Below are 16241 nucleotides of genomic sequence, written 5' to 3'. Positions count from 1 at the left end.
CAATCGGATTCAGGTGTGGGGAACGGGCGGGCCAGTCCATAGCTTCAATACCTTCATCTTGCAGGAACTGCTGACACACTCCAGCCACATGAGGTCTGGCATTGTCCTGCATTAGGAGGAACCCAGGGCCAACCGCACCAGCATATGGTCTCACAAGGGGTCTGAGGATCTCATCTTGGTACCTAATGGCAGACAGGCTAAATCTGGTGAGTACACGGAGGGCTGTGCGACCCTCCAAAGAAATGTCACCCCACACCATTACTGACCCACTGCCAAACCGGTCATGCTGAAGGATGTTGCAGGCAGATCGCTCTTCACAGCGTCTCCAGACTCTGTCACGTCTGTCACATGTGCTCAGTGTGAACCTGCTTTCATCTGTGAAAAGCACAGGGCGTCAGTGGCGAATTTGCCAATCCTGGTGTTCTGTGGCAAACGCCAAGCGTCCTGCATGGTGTTGGGCTGTGAGCACAACCCCCATCTGTGGACGTCGGGTACTCAGACAATCCTCATGAAGTAGGTTTCTAACCGTTTGTGCAGACACATTTGTGGCCTGCTGGAGGTCATTTTGCAGGGCTCTGGCAGTGCTCCTCCTTGCACCAAGGCTGAGGTAGTGGTCCTGCTGCTGGGTTGTTGCCCTCCTACGGCCCCCTCCACGTCTCTTGGTATACTGGCCTGTCTCCTAGTAACACCTCCAGCCTCTGGACACTACGCTGACTGTCATGATTCCCCAATGGCATGGGAACATCAGAAACACAAAAATAACAGACTAGCTCTCGGGTGATGGAAACTCAAGCTAACCGTGACCTAAATCTACCACACAACTAACAGTAGCCAGGGAGCATTCCTACGGCTGCCTAAATGCCACGCGCCAGCCGGAGAACTAACTACGCCTGGAAGAGGAAGGAACAGACCTGGCTTACCTCTAGAGAAATTCCCCAAAGATGATAGTAGCCCCCACATATATTAACGGTGAGTTCAGAGGAAAAGACATACACAGTATGAAGGTAGATTTAGCAAAGCGAGGTCCACTTACTAGATAGAGGAAGGATACAAAAGAGGACTTCACGGTCAGCTGAAAAACCCTTTCAAAAACCCATCCTGAAATTACTTTAAGACTCCTGTGTCAACTCATGACACAGGAGTGGCCATTTCAGTCCACAAGAGCTTCCAGTAACAGGAAATGACAAAACTGTAAACTGGACAAGAAATACAAAACAATAAGGACAAGAGTCCACTTAGCTGATCAGCAGACTAGTAGCAGGAACATGCAACTGAATGACTCAGGTTACAATGATGACCGGCAAGGAAGTGACTGGAGAGCAAGGCTAAATAGGGAACTCCCAAAACTGATGGAAGCAGGTGAGCCGAGGCAGAAAAGCACACACAAGTCTCCAGTACCACCAGCCACCACCAGGGGAGCCCAAAAAGCGGATCACAACAGTACCCCCCCTTAAGGAGGGGGCACCGAACCCTCACAAGAACCGCCAGGGCGACCTGGATGAGCCCTATGAAAGGCACGAACCAAATCCGAGGCATGAACATCAGAGGCAGTTACCCAAGAATTATCTTCCTGACCATAGCCCTTCCATTTAACCAGATACTGGAGTCTCCGCCTGGAAATACGGGAGTCCAAGATCTTCTCTATAACGTACTCCAATTCACCCTCAACCAGCACAGGAGCAGGAGGCTCAGCAGAAGGAACCACCGGCACCTCGTATCTCCGCAACAACGACCGATGGAACACATTATGGATAGCGAAAGATGCCGGAAGGTCCAAACGAAAGGAAACAGGGTTAATAATCTCCAAAATCCTATAGGGACCGATGAACCGAGGCTTAAATTTAGGAGAAGAAACCCTCATTGGGACAAAACGGGAAGACAACCACACCAAGTCCCCAACACGAAGGCGAGGACCAACCCGATGCTGGCGGTTAGCAAACCGCTGAGTCCTCTCCTGGGACAAATTCAAATTGTCCACCACTTGTTCCCAAATCCGATACAACCGATCCACCACAGCATCTACTCCAGGACAATCCGAAGACTCCACCTGACCAGAAGAAAAACGGGGATGAAACCCCGAATTGCAAAAGAAAGGGGAAACCAAAGTGGCCGAACTAGCCCGATTATTAAGAGCAAACTCCGCCAACGGCAAAAAGGCAACCCAATCATTCTGATCCGCAGACACAAAACACCTCAAATACGTCTCCAAAGTTTGATTAGTTCGCTCCGTCTGGCCATTAGTCTGAGGATGGAAGGCAGACGAAAAAGACAAATCAATGCCCAACCTGGCACAGAATGCCCGCCAAAATCTAGAAACGAACTGGGTACCCCTATCAGAAACGATATTTTCAGGAATACCATGCAAGCGAACCACATTTTGAAAAAACAAAGGAACCAACTCAGACGAGGAAGGCAACTTAGGCAATGGCACCAAATGAACCATCTTAGAAAAACGGTCACACACCACCCAGATAACAGACATCCTCTGAGAGACAGGAAGATCAGAAATAAAGTTCATCGAGATGTGCGTCCAAGGCCTCTTCGGAATAGGCAAGGGCAACAACAACCCGCTAGCCCTAGAACAACAAGGCTTGGCCCGAGCACACACATCACAAGACTGCACAAAAACACGCACATCTCGAGACAGAGATGGCCACCAGAAGGATCTAGCCACCAAATCCCTGGTACCAAAAATTCCAGGATGACCCGCCAGCGTAGAAGAATGAACCTCCGAGATGACTCTACTGGTCCAATCATCAGGAACAAACAGTCTACCAGGTGGACAGCGATCAGGTCTATCCGCCTGAAACTCTTGCAAAGCACGTCGCAGATCTGGGGAAATAGCGGATAATATCACCCCATCCTTAAGGATACCTGTAGGTTCCGAATCACCAGGGGAATCAGGCTCAAAACTCCTAGAAAGGGCATCCGCCTTCACATTCTTAGAACCTGGTAGATATGAGACCACAAAATTAAACCGAGAGAAAAACAACGACCAGCGCGCCTGTCTAGGATTCAGGCGCCTGGCAGACTCAAGATAAATCAGATTCTTGTGATCAGTCAAAACCACCACCTGATGTCTAGCACCCTCAAGCCAATGACGCCACTCCTCAAATGCCCACTTCATGGCCAAAAGCTCCCGATTACCGACATCATAATTTCTTTCGGCGGCAGAAAATTTTCGAGAAAAGAACGCACAAGGTCTCATCACTGAGCAATCGGAACTTTTCTGCGACAAAACCGCCCCCGCTCCGATCTCGGAAGCATCGACCTCAACCTGAAAGGGGAGAGAGACATCGGGCTGGCGCAACACAGGGGCAGACGAAAAGCGGCGCTTAAGTTCCCGAAAGGCCTCCACAGCGGCAGAGGACCAATTGGCAACATCAGCACCCTTCTTAGTCAAATCCGTAAGAGGCTTAGCAACACCAGAAAAACCAGTTATAAATCGACGATAAAAATTAGCAAAGCCCAAGAACTTCTGAAGACCCTTTAGAGAAGTAGGCTGCGTCCAGTCACAAATAGCCCGAACCTTGACAGGGTCCATCTCAACAGAAGAAGGGGAAAAAATGTACCCCAAAAAGGAAATTTTCTGAACCCCAAAAACACACTTAGAACCCTTTACACACAGAGAATTCTCCCGCAAGACCTGAAAAACCCTCCTGACCTGCTGAACATGAGACTCCCAGTCCTCAGAAAAAATCAAAATATCGTCCAAATACACAATCATAAATTTATCCAGATATTCACGGAAAATATCATGCATAAAGGACTGAAAAACTGAAGGTGCATTAGAAAGGCCGAAAGGCATTACTAAATACTCAAAGTGGCCCTCAGGCGTATTAAATGCGGTTTTCCACTCATCCCCTTGCTTAATTCGCACCAAATTATACGCCCCACGGAGATCAATCTTGGAGAACCACTTAGCCCCCCTTATGCGAGCAAACAAATCAGTAAGCAGCGGCAACGGATACTGATATTTGACAGTAATTTTATTCAGGAGTCGATAATCAATACAAGGCCTCAGCGAGCCATCCTTTTTAGAGACAAAGAAAAACCCAGCTCCTAAAGGTGATGAAGAAGGACGAATATGTCCCTTTTCCAGGGACTCCTTAACATACTCTCGCATGGCAGCATGCTCAGGTACAGATAGGTTAAACAAACGACCCTTTGGAAATTTACTGCCTGGAATCAGATCTATGGCGCAATCACACTCTCTGTGGGGAGGGAGAGAACCAATTTTAGGCTCTTCAAAAATATCCCCAAAATCCGACAAAAATGCCGGAATCTCAGAGGGAATAGATGACGAGATAGGAACCAAAGGTATGTCCCCATGAGCCCCCCGACATCCCCAGCTTAACACAGACATAGTTTTCCAGTCCAGTACTGGGTTATGAGATTGTAACCATGGTAATCCAAGCACTAAAACATCATGTAAATTATGCAGCACGAGGAAGCGAATCATCTCCTGATGGTCTGGAGTCATACGCATAGTCACTTGCGTCCAGAACTGTGGTCTATTACAAGCCAGAGGTGTAGAATCAATACCCTTCAGAGGTATAGGAACTTCCAGAGGCTCCAAATCAAACCCACAGCGCCTGGCGAAGGACCAATCCATGAGACTCAGAGCGGCGCCAGAGTCCACATAGGCATCCACGGTAATTACTGATAATGAACAAATCAGAGTTACAGACAGAAGAAATTTAGACTGTAAAGTGCCAATAGAAACAGACTTGTCAACCTTCCTAGTACGTTTAGAGCATGCTGATATAACATGCGCGGAATCACCACAGTAGAAGCACAAGCCATTTTTGCGCCTATAATTCTGCCGCTCGCTTCTTGACAGAATTCTGTCACATTGCATTTTCTCTGGCGTCCCTTCATAAGATACCGCCAAATGGTGCACGGGTTTGCGCTCCCGCAAACGCCGATCAATCTGAATCGCCATTGTCATGGACTCATTCAGACCTGTGGGCGTAGGAAACCCCACCATGACATCCTTAACGGCATCAGAAAGGCCCTCTCTGAAATTTGCCGCTAGGGCACACTCATTCCACTGAGTAAGCACAGACCATTTACGAAATTTTTGGCAGTATATCTCAGCTTCATCTTGCCCTTGAGACAGGGCTATTAAAGCTTTTTCAGCTTGAATCTCCAAATTAGGTTCCTCATACAGCAACCCTAAAGCCAGAAAAAACGCATCCACATTGAGCAACGCAGGATCCCCTGGTGTCAATGAAAATGCCCAATTTTGAGGGTCACCTCGCAGCAAAGAAATCACAATCTTAACCTGCTGAACAGGATCTCCAGAGGAGTGAGGTCTGAGTGAAAGGAATAATTTACAATTACATTTGAAATTCAGAAACCGAGATCTATCTCCGGAAAATACCTCTGGTGTAGGAATCTTAGGTTCAGAAATAGGAGTACGTATAACATAATCTTGTAAATTCTGAACCTTCGTAGCAAGATTATTTAAACCTGCAGCCAAACTCTGAGGGTCCATCCTTAAACCGGAGAGATCAGAGCCATTCAAGGATTAGAAGGAGAGAAAAGCAAGGCTGTAAATAAAGCAGAAATACAACTGAGCCAACTAAGTGGCAAACATGAAAAGGAAAAAAAAAAAAAAAAAAATCTACAGACTTCTTTACTCTCCTTTCTTCTGCCAATTACTTTAACAGTGGCCGGTCATACTGTCATGATTCCCCAATGGCATGGGAACATCAGAAACACAAAAATAACAGACTAGCTCTCGGGTGATGGAAACTCAAGCTAACCGTGACCTAAATCTACCACACAACTAACAGTAGCCAGGGAGCATTCCTACGGCTGCCTAAATGCCACGCGCCAGCCGGAGAACTAACTACGCCTGGAAGAGGAAGGAACAGACCTGGCTTACCTCTAGAGAAATTCCCCAAAGATGATAGTAGCCCCCACATATATTAACGGTGAGTTCAGAGGAAAAGACATACACAGTATGAAGGTAGATTTAGCAAAGCGAGGTCCACTTACTAGATAGAGGAAGGATACAAAAGAGGACTTCACGGTCAGCTGAAAAACCCTTTCAAAAACCCATCCTGAAATTACTTTAAGACTCCTGTGTCAACTCATGACACAGGAGTGGCAATTTCAGTCCACAAGAGCTTCCAGTAACAGGAAATGACAAAACTGTAAACTGGACAAGAAATACAAAACAATAAGGACAAGAGTCCACTTAGCTGATCAGCAGACTAGTAGCAGGAACATGCAACTGAATGACTCAGGTTACAATGATGACCGGCAAGGAAGTGACTGGAGAGCAAGGCTAAATAGGGAACTCCCAAAACTGATGGAAGCAGGTGAGCCGAGGCAGAAAAGCACACACAAGTCTCCAGTACCACCAGCCACCACCAGGGGAGCCCAAAAAGCGCATCACAACAGCTGACAGACACAGGAAACCTTCTTGCCACAGCTCGTATTGATGTGCCATCCTGGATGAACTGCACTACCTGAGCCACTTGTGTGGGTTGTAGAGTCCATCTACCATGAGTGTGAAAGCACCAACATTCAAAAGTGACCAAAACATCAGCCAGAAAGCATTGGTATTGAGATGTGGTCTGTGGTCCCCACCTGCAGAACCACTCCTTTATTGAGTGTGTCTTGATAATTGCCAATAATTTCCATCTGTTGTCTATTCTATTTGCACAACAGCATCTGAAATTGATTGTCAAACAGTGTTGCTTCCTAAGTGGACAGTTTGATTTACTTGGAGTTATATTCTGTTGTTTAAGTGTTCCCTTTATTTTTTTGAGCAGAGTGTATTCTTGGGACAGCAGTTCTTACTATATCTACCTTAAGTTTTGCTTTTTTGCACATAACTACAACATGGAACCACAATACTTGTATTTACACTCAGATGATTTATGCAACGTTGAATGCGAGTGCTGTTCAAAATTATGGTATATGATGAATTTATGTATTAGTGTATTTATTTCTGTTTCCATATAATACATTGATTACCACTTTTGTGGAGTCTCTTAGTACAAGTAGACGTCAATCCTTTGGTATTGGGATATACTGAAGATTTAGCTATTATTGACGAACACTGTTTCTCTATTTTTCTTCACATTATTTTCTATATTGTCAGCACATTCTACGTATGCTGTAATTTGGATTTGCAGTTTAGAAATCTGGGAAGATAAGGGCCAGCATCTTCTAATTCTAGGTAGTAGGGTGCACTCTCTGGACTGCAAGCTCTGATCGGGGCTCCAACGGTAGGACTTCCGATGCCCAAAGTAATGGGGACAGTTTTGGTTTAGCAGGAGAATGGCGAATGGTTGATTGTGATATGGCTGGTCTACACCGAAGGTAAGATAGCCACAGCCAGTGACTGAGAAGAATCTGTGACTTCTTTACATTTAGTGGTTGCTACTCACCTGGGTAGTTATATGTAGGAATCTCCTCTTTACACCGCTCATCACCCCACACATATGTCGCTGTAGTATTAATATCAGTCAGATCTTTACCCTGAAACAAATATTGTAAAAGTCACAGACATATGAGAAGTCACATCTATGATCAGCTCTAATCCTGCCATCTCCACCGTTCTCATTACACAAGAATACAACATATAATACTGGTGGATAAAACAAGACTGAGCACAAGACCTTCACAGCCATCTACATATAATAGGGGAGATCTCATGACACCTTCTCTCCATCTACCTGAAGATCCTGAGGAACATTGGGATTTTCTTGTTTACAGTCCTGTGGATGATGATGGGGACATCTCTCTGGTGTTGTCCTCTTACTGGATAGAACTAGAGGAAACACATACAGGGACTGAATTTATTCTTTACATACAGATATTTATAGGCCGTGTGTATTTAGTCCTGTCTATTACCTGGTGATGTGAGGGGCTGGGGAACCTCCAAAATGACGTCTCTGTACAGATTTTTGGGTCCTTCTAAATACTCCAACTCCTCCATTGAGAAATAGACAGCGACATCCTGACACCTTATAGGAACCTGACACACACAATGATACTGTCATCACCTTGATCCACTCAAACATTAAAGTATAAAGTCCCAGCATTCCCAGCAGTGTCACCTCTCCAGTCAGCAGCTCAATCATCTTGTAGGTGAGTTCTAGGATCTTCTGGTCATTGATGTCCTCAGTTTTCAGGGGGCAAGGTGGAGGCCCTGTGATTGGGCTCAGGGGTCTTCCCCATTCCTCAGATACAGGGGCCTGACAATGCTCACTAGAGGTCTTCTTCACTACTGTGTAATCCTGGTTATGGAGAGACACATTAATAAATCTCACTACAGACATTCCCAGAGTCCTCATCTCTCCAGTTCTGTCCATCTATCATTCCCATAGATAAGAATGATGTAATGTGACGTCATCAGAATCTCTCACCTCTCCAGTAAGCCGGGAGAGAATCTCTAGGGTGAGGTGTAATATCCTTTCAGCCATCTTGTCCCTGTCCCTATCCATCCTTGATGGGTCAATCAGGAAAATTCTCTTAAATAGATCTCCACTGAGAGATATTGTAGGGACCTGAATGGGGAGAAGATGACGATGTAACATCATAAATATACAGTGTAATAATTCAATTAATGGAGGTAATGATGGAACATAGGAGGAGTTATAACACACAGATGCTATATTGTTAGTTCGTATATACTGGAACATTAGTTGAATTGGTGACAGTCAGCTTGTCTACTGCCTATTTTGTTCACTGCTTCAGCTGCTGACTGGCTGTAGATACCTTATGTCACCAGCGCTCCCAGAAGCTGCTGTATTCTCTTGTTTGTGTATTATGCAGTTATGGCATCTTGCTCACACTTGCTTTATCCTATGCAGAGATGCAGGGTAGTTTTTGTAGTTTACTATTGAAGGTTATTATTGCCTCCATTTCGGACTGAGCACTCCTCCCATCAGTCTAAGGCTATATATAATTAATGCTGGATGCTACTTGCCCTTCAAATTTGTAGGAAATAGCCCCAGATGGACATGTTGGATAAATGCTAGGTTTAGGGTCCCATTAACTCCTTAGCGACCACCGATACACATTAAAACGGCTGCCGCTAAGGATACTTTTTCCCTTACTGCCCTTTAAAAGTGCAATCAGGAATAAAGCTGTAGCTCTCCCCCGGAGAACATGATTAGCGCCAAATTTTACGGTGTTTAATCACAAAAAAAAAAAGTGTGCTGGCTGTTTCAATAATTTCTCCCTCTTCTGACATGATATACATGTCAAAGGAGAGAGAAGTGATGCCCCCCTCCCCCCCCCGATACCTTTGCCAACCCCCAATTCCTCCTGATCAGTCCCCCTGCCCGGCGTCATTTTCCTGGAAAAGAAAAATGGTTGGTGCATGCGCAGTACGCCAGCCGAGATCTGCCGGACATTTTTCCGGCAAAAATAGGAAATTTTTTCATATTGATTCTTATTAATCACTATGATAGGCCCTATCAGAGTGATGAAAATAAAAAAATCCCCCCTTTGTGACCCCCTTAGTTTGAAAAAAATTATAAAAATATATATTTTTTTTTCTATACTTTGAAGTTGGGCTTCGGGTTAGGTTTACAGTTGGGGTTAGGGCTGTGGTCAGAGGTGTATTAGGGTTAGAATAGTTTTTTTTCAAAAGTGAAAAAAAAGGGATGCTATGACAGCTAATGTTGAGTGCAAGTGCTCGCTACTCAAGTTTGCATTTGGTGTTCGGGTATGCACCGAGTATCGCGGATCCCCACATGGCAGGCACTCGAGCACTCGCAAAATTCTGTGCATACCCGAGCACCCAAAGCAAGCTTGAGTAGAGAATGCTTACGCTCAATACTGATGATGACACATTCAATTAGACGACCTAATGTTATCAAATTTTATGTCACACCAGTGGATTCTAAATTCTCACTATACCCCTGGATAAAATCCTTGAGGGTGTAGTTTCTAAAATGGGGTCTCTTGTGAGTGGTTTCCACTGTTTAGGCACATCAGGGGCTCTCCAAACACGACATGATATCCGCTAATTATTCCTGCAAATCTTACATTGAAAATGTCAAATGGTACTCCTTCCCTTTTGAGCCCTGTCGTGCGCCCAAACAGTAGATTTCCCCCACAAATAAGGTATTGGCTTATTCAGCAGAAATTGCACAACAAATTTTGGAGTCCATTTTCTCCTGCTACCCTTGTGAAAATAAAAAAGTTTGGATCGGAAGTACATTTTTAGTGAAAAAAATGAAATGTTCATTTTTTCCCTTCCACATTGCTTCAGTTCCTCTGAAACACCTTAGGGTTTATAAACTTCTTTAATGTGGTTTTGAGCACCTTGAGAGGTGCAGTTTTTAGAACTGTGTCACTTTTGGGTATTCTCTATCACATAGACCCCTCAAACTCACTTCAAATGTGATGTGGTCCCTAAAATGAAGATTTTGGGTACCTACCGTAAAATCTCTTTCTCGGAGCCTTCATTGGGAGACACAGGAAACCATGGGTGTGTGCCTCTTCTGCTGCCATTAGGAGGTTGACACTAAAAAACTTTAGCTCCTCCCCAGCAGCATATACTCACCAACTGGTAGGAAGCTCATCAGTGCTTGCGGGACCTTTCTACAGAGATTTGCATCTGTAGAATAAGACTACATGTGAACATTGTAGAATTTGGCAAAGGTATGACAGGAAGACCATGTAGCAGTCTGACAAATCTACGAGACCAACGCCAGCTGGTGGGTGACAGAGGAGGTCTTCACTGAGCGAGAGGAGTGCGCGGTGACCTTAAATGGATGCGATCTGTCCAGTCGGTAGGCTTCAGAATGGCAGAGCTAACCCAGCAGGCCTCGATAGACTTGGAAACAGCCCTTTACGAGTACAATCTGGTATTAAGAACAGTGAATCTGCACATCTGATGGGTGCTGTCCTGGGAAGGTAGATACAGATAACTCTACCAGGTCTAGATTGTTTAGAGACCACTCTTGATGAAGAAAGGGAACAAAAATGGACAAAAGGAAGGAAAAAAAAAAACAGTATCCTCATTGGGGAGAAATGGAAAAAAACACCCTAGGGAGAAAGGATGGTATCGGATGTAACACTACCTTGTCCTGGTGACACCCTAGATAAGGAGGAACCACAGGAGATCTTCGAGTTTGAAAACTCATCTGATAGAAGAAATGGCGTCCGGGAAGGCAAGTGAAAGATGTCTCGTAGAGGTTTGCATGTTGATTCTTGAAGAACATTGAGTACTAAATTAAGATCCCAAGATGTTATCAGAGGCCGGTAGGGGGGGAACAGAGTGACCAACTCCCTGCAGAAAGGTCTTGATCTGTAGACGAGACACTATAATCTTTCGAAAAGGGATGGAAAAAGCAGACACCTGTCTCTTCAGAAAACTGAAGGGCAGGCCAGATCTCAGGCCCAAATGTAAGAAGGACAAGATGCAAAAACAGATGGAAGACCATTGGCCAGGTCGGATTAATTACACACCAGTGGAGAAAGATTTGTGCAAGAAAGGGAAGGTTTCATTGCTCTGAACATGGTGTTCATAACCTGATTGGAGAAATCGGCTGATTTCAGAAATATGGTCTTAGTCATGCTGCTAAATAGAGCGACAGAGAATTCTGGTGGAATAGAGAACCCTGCAAGAAAAGATCTGGAAGATCCTGGAGTTTCTACGGAGTGTCCGTGAGGAAGTTGATTACTTCTGCGTACCTGAGTCTTCTGGGGCGAAGAGAATGATGGGCACTCCCTCAGCCTTGATCCTCTGGCCCACCCTAGACATCAGTGTTAAGGGAGGTAACAGGTACAGGCGGGAGAACTGAGACCAAGGAATTACCAAAGCGTCAGTGCCGATTTGTACCATAACGTGTGATCTGGAGATCACATGAAGAGTCTTGTGACTTAGACTGGACTCTATCAGGTTGATGTCGGGAAATCCTCAAAGGAGCCACATGTCGTGGGAGACTGAATGGTTCATTGACCACCCGCCGGCGGCGGGACCCTCTCAGCTGAGAAAATCAGCATCCCAGATCTCCACTCTTTGAATGTGCAAATGTGCCTCTTAGGGAGAGAGTCCTGTGAGTTTTAGGATCAAGGGTTTTTCCTCGAGTAGAAAAAAACTCTCCATCGTGCTGTGTCAAACAGCATTCCCTGAAAAATTAATATGCTGGACAGGGACCAGGGATGTTGATAACCCAGCCAAAATGGGAAAGGCGACCAGAGTGCAATCATGAGAAAAAAGCTCCAAACTCCTTGGAGAGGAGTCCCCGGCAAGATCTGAACTCAGAATCCAGGTGCCAAGGAATGACAGTGTGGAGCAGAGAGTTGGAAAAAAACACGTGAAAGGTGAAAAAGGACGATGCTGTTGTGGACTCTAAATAGCTTTGAGGACGACTGGTTCAGTTTAAGGAAATTAGTACTAATAACTTAAGGTATCTTGGTAACTCTTGATTGATTTAGACCATCTTAGTAAGGAAGTGGGTAAGAATCCTTACATGTGTAGCCCATTACCTTGATGTAAGAAAATTGCAAAAAAGGCAGTATAATCAGCGAGATCTTACCATTAGAAAGAGGAGCTCCAGTGAATGCCTGGCACAGGAAACAGAAAAGGTGGAGACAGAGTCACTGACGCGACCAGTTGGACACAAGTGCCGACCCTGTGACTTGCACGTGACAGGTGGTGCATCTGAGTCACTAGATGGTGCGTGGTAAATGATACGTCTGACTCACATAACTGACTGATTGACATGAGACATGGACCACTGCTGCAATCGACCAGGAAGCACATGGTAAATGGTGCATCTGATACATTAGATAGTGGTCAGAAAATGTGGGCTGCAGGTGTGATCGACCATGAGGTACGTGATAAAAGGTACATCAGACTCACTGGGTAGGGGACCAAACGCTAGTGCTGCTATCCCTGTAGCACCTAAAGTCTAATTCCCCATGGATGGAAAGGCTGCGGCAGTCATGAACTTCCTTTTTTTATTTATAACATTAGGCACACAGGTGCTTTAGGGTATGTGCACACATTGCGGATTTTGATGCGTTTGTGGACGCACGGAATTGCCTCAAATCCACAGTGCGTTGTGCACACAATGTTAATGAATGGAAAATACAAAAACACTGTGCACATGCTGTGGGAAAAAACGCGCAGAATCGCAGCGTTTTATTTTTTGCAGCATGTCAATTCTTTTTGCAGATCTTCAGCGTTTCTGCACCCATTGACTTCCATTGAGTCAGTCAAATCCACAGCAAAACCGCAGATGTAAAAAACATCTGCGGTTTTGAAACGCTGCAGATCGAGAGGAGGGAGTATGTGGGCGGAGTGTGGGCGCAGCTATGTGCGTGTATGTGTGCTGGTGTCTGCATGAATATGTGTCTGTGTGCGGGTCTGTGTGTGTCACTGTGTGTGTGCGGGTCTGTGTAAGCAGCCATTGTCTGATGGGATTACTGCTCCCATCCGGCAATGAATGCTCACAGTGACAGCATTGCCGATGATGGGAAGGTAGTCCCATCAGACAATGGCTGTGTTCAGTAGTTAAAAAAAACAAACATATAGTACATACTTACCAAACACCTAGTCCCCGAAGCCCTCGATTCTCCTGTAATAAAAATAACATAATAAACCAACCTATACTTACATTTCCGCCGTAGTCCAGTTAATAAACGAGTGTCCCACGACGATCTCCCGTGTAGAACAGTGTCATCGGGCGTGTCAGCGCTCTACAGGGGCCCTGAGATGAACTGACAGCGGGGGTATTCCTCTGCAATGTATATCAATCCGCCAGTGCCAGGAGAGAGGTCACTAAGTTCATTTTCTCGCTGGCAATGCTGTGTGAGAAAATTCCCACGCAGCATTGCCATAAAGCGAGAGAATGAACTGAAGTACCCTCTTCAGTGATGCACTGCAGGAGCCATTGTCTCCTGTCAGTGTGTCACTGGAGGCCCTGTAGAGTGGTGACATCACCCGATGTCACTGTTCTATAGGGGAGATCGTCATGGGACACTCATTATTAATTGGACTTCTCCGGACCAGGGACTATATGGTTGTTTTTTTACTTTTTGCAGGTGATCGATGGTGGTTGTAAGTATGGTGAAATTAAGAATATTAAAATACTTTTTTCTAGCTGTGTATTTATTAACCCTTTCACTACAATAAGATTAGTAATGGATAGGTGTCTTATTGACGCCTCTCCATTACTAAGCAGGCGTGATGTCACCTTACAATATAAAGGTGACATTAACCCCTTATTACCCCATATGCCAATGCTACAGGGCAGTGGGAAGACTGAGGCTACGTGCCGGAATAGGCGCATTTGTAAGACATTTCTGTGGCGGCTGGGAGCTGGTATTTGTAGCGGGGGAGGGGGCAATATCCATGGCCCCTCTCTAGGCTATGAATATCAGCTCGCAGCTGCCTGCATAGCCTTTCTGGCTCTAAATTATTGGGGGACCCCATGTCATTTTTTGGGGGGTCCCTCTATTTTAATAGCCAGTAAAGGCTATGCAGACAGCTGTGGGCTGATATTCGTAGCCTGGGAAGATCCATGGGTATTACCCCCTTCCCAGGCTATAAACATTGGCCCGCAGTCACTGACTTTCCCACTCTGGACTTGAAAATTGCGCGGGAGCCCACGCAATTTTTTTCTTCCATTTATTTTTTAAATTAAACAGATATTGCGTTTAAGGTTAGGGGTCACACTTATCAGAAACTCGCACGAGTCTCAAACCTCAATACCTGGCACTGCCGCCGGCACTTAGGACCGGAGTGTGCGGCTGCATGTATTTCTATGCATCTGAACGCTTTGGTCCGAGTGCCGGCGGCAGTGCCGGATATTGAGGTGCGAGACTCGTGTGAGTGTCTCATAAAGTGTGACCCTGGCCTAACACAGATTATTTTCTATCTATAGATAGATCTATCTATCCCATATCTATCTATCAATCCATCTATCCCATATCTATCTATCCCATATCTATCTTTCTATCTATCTATCTGAATATCTGTGTGTGTAATGGAGTGCAGGTTGGACAAATGTTAAAGAGGAGGTTGGACCAGAAAAAACATCACAATTCTTTTTTTTTTGTTCAATCATAGATCTTTATTTAGCTTTCAAGAACGCATACAAATCTGCATAAAAAAAAGCATAAAAAATGCATCAAATCTGCACCTGCGTTTTCTGCCAAGAGATGCAGATTCTGTGAGGAAAATTCCACAGGCCAATCCGCAACGTGTGCACATACCCTAAAGCTTCTGAGTCACGAGCTCTAGACGTTTGGGAGGGGGAGGAGGGAGATCTGCTGCGTTAGGAAAAAAAGGGTGCGGTGAGTTCCCTCGCCAGATGAGTTCCTGCGCTTCGAGTCACGTTGTGGGGGATGAGGACGGTGGGCAGGGAGAACGAGACAGCCTGCACAAATGGCAGACTAAATGGCGAGAGCGAGTACCGACCACGGGAGCAGGTGCGGGAACCAGCCAGTGACTAAATTTTGAAAACCGCCTGCCAGGAGAGCAGGGTGGCGAGGGGCCGCAGTTGGGTTATAACTGCATCACGATTTTACGTAAAAAACCACCATATCACTATTGTGTTTGAGGAAGCCCCCCTCCTATTTCCCTGGGACTTAAGGGGAAAGATACCTGTCCTGAAGGGCCCGTCATCCATCTTTGCAGCACAATAAGGAAGACGGTCATCAGACGTCCTGGAGGGAACCTGGTCCTGGGCCTGTAAGTCGGGCAGCTATAAGGTACCAATACTGTCTTGCCACCCTGCAAGTCTGGCTCTGCAGCGAGTGGACTAGGGTGTAGTGGCAAGGACAAGTCCGCATCTTCCTCCGTGCGGATGCCCCAAACACTTTTGATGTGTTAGGAGGCATGGTGTCCTGCCTAGTAGACATGAGAGAGTACAGTAGTGACACAATCCCACACTGTGCTCCCGTTCTCTAGTGGGAGAGCGGAGTGATCAATTACACTCTGTCGCCCAGAATCACAAGCTATATCTGAAAAAGAGAGATCATTAATTAAAAAAACAAAACCTAAAAGGTAGAAAAGGGGCTGAGAGCCCTGTGTTCACCTCCCACTGACACTAAGCTAAAACTGATGAGCTTCCTGCCAGTTGGTGAGTATATACTGCTCACGGGGGGAGCGCGGCCGAGTGTCAGCTGCCTATCGCAGCTGACATCCGGCACTATGTGCCAGGAGTGGTCACGGACCGCCCCCGGCACATTAACCCCCGGCACTTCAAACATGATCGCGGTGTGCCGGCGGTAAAGGGAAGCATCGCGTA

General features: G+C 45.7%; 1 protein-coding gene across 2 annotated transcripts in view; it reads right to left on the bottom strand.

Annotated features, from left to right (window-relative positions):
• Nucleotides 1-16241, bottom strand: part of LOC143767475 (oocyte zinc finger protein XlCOF7.1-like) — a 45168-nt gene that overhangs the window by 14743 nt on the left and 14184 nt on the right. For both annotated transcript variants that reach the window (XM_077255849.1, XM_077255848.1), the window contains 5 exons: nucleotides 8391-8531; nucleotides 8082-8261; nucleotides 7876-7999; nucleotides 7698-7792; nucleotides 7410-7500 (listed from right to left, as the gene is read on the bottom strand). In XM_077255849.1, the coding sequence (XP_077111964.1) occupies nucleotides 7410-7500; nucleotides 7698-7792; nucleotides 7876-7999; nucleotides 8082-8261; nucleotides 8391-8531 (631 nt within the window). The remainder of the gene's footprint in view (nucleotides 1-7409; nucleotides 7501-7697; nucleotides 7793-7875; nucleotides 8000-8081; nucleotides 8262-8390; nucleotides 8532-16241) is intronic.

Source organism: Ranitomeya variabilis, chromosome 4, assembly GCF_051348905.1.
Source record: "Ranitomeya variabilis isolate aRanVar5 chromosome 4, aRanVar5.hap1, whole genome shotgun sequence".
Taxonomy (NCBI): Eukaryota; Metazoa; Chordata; class Amphibia; order Anura; family Dendrobatidae; genus Ranitomeya; species Ranitomeya variabilis.
This window is presented reverse-complemented; position numbering and strand designations above follow the sequence as displayed.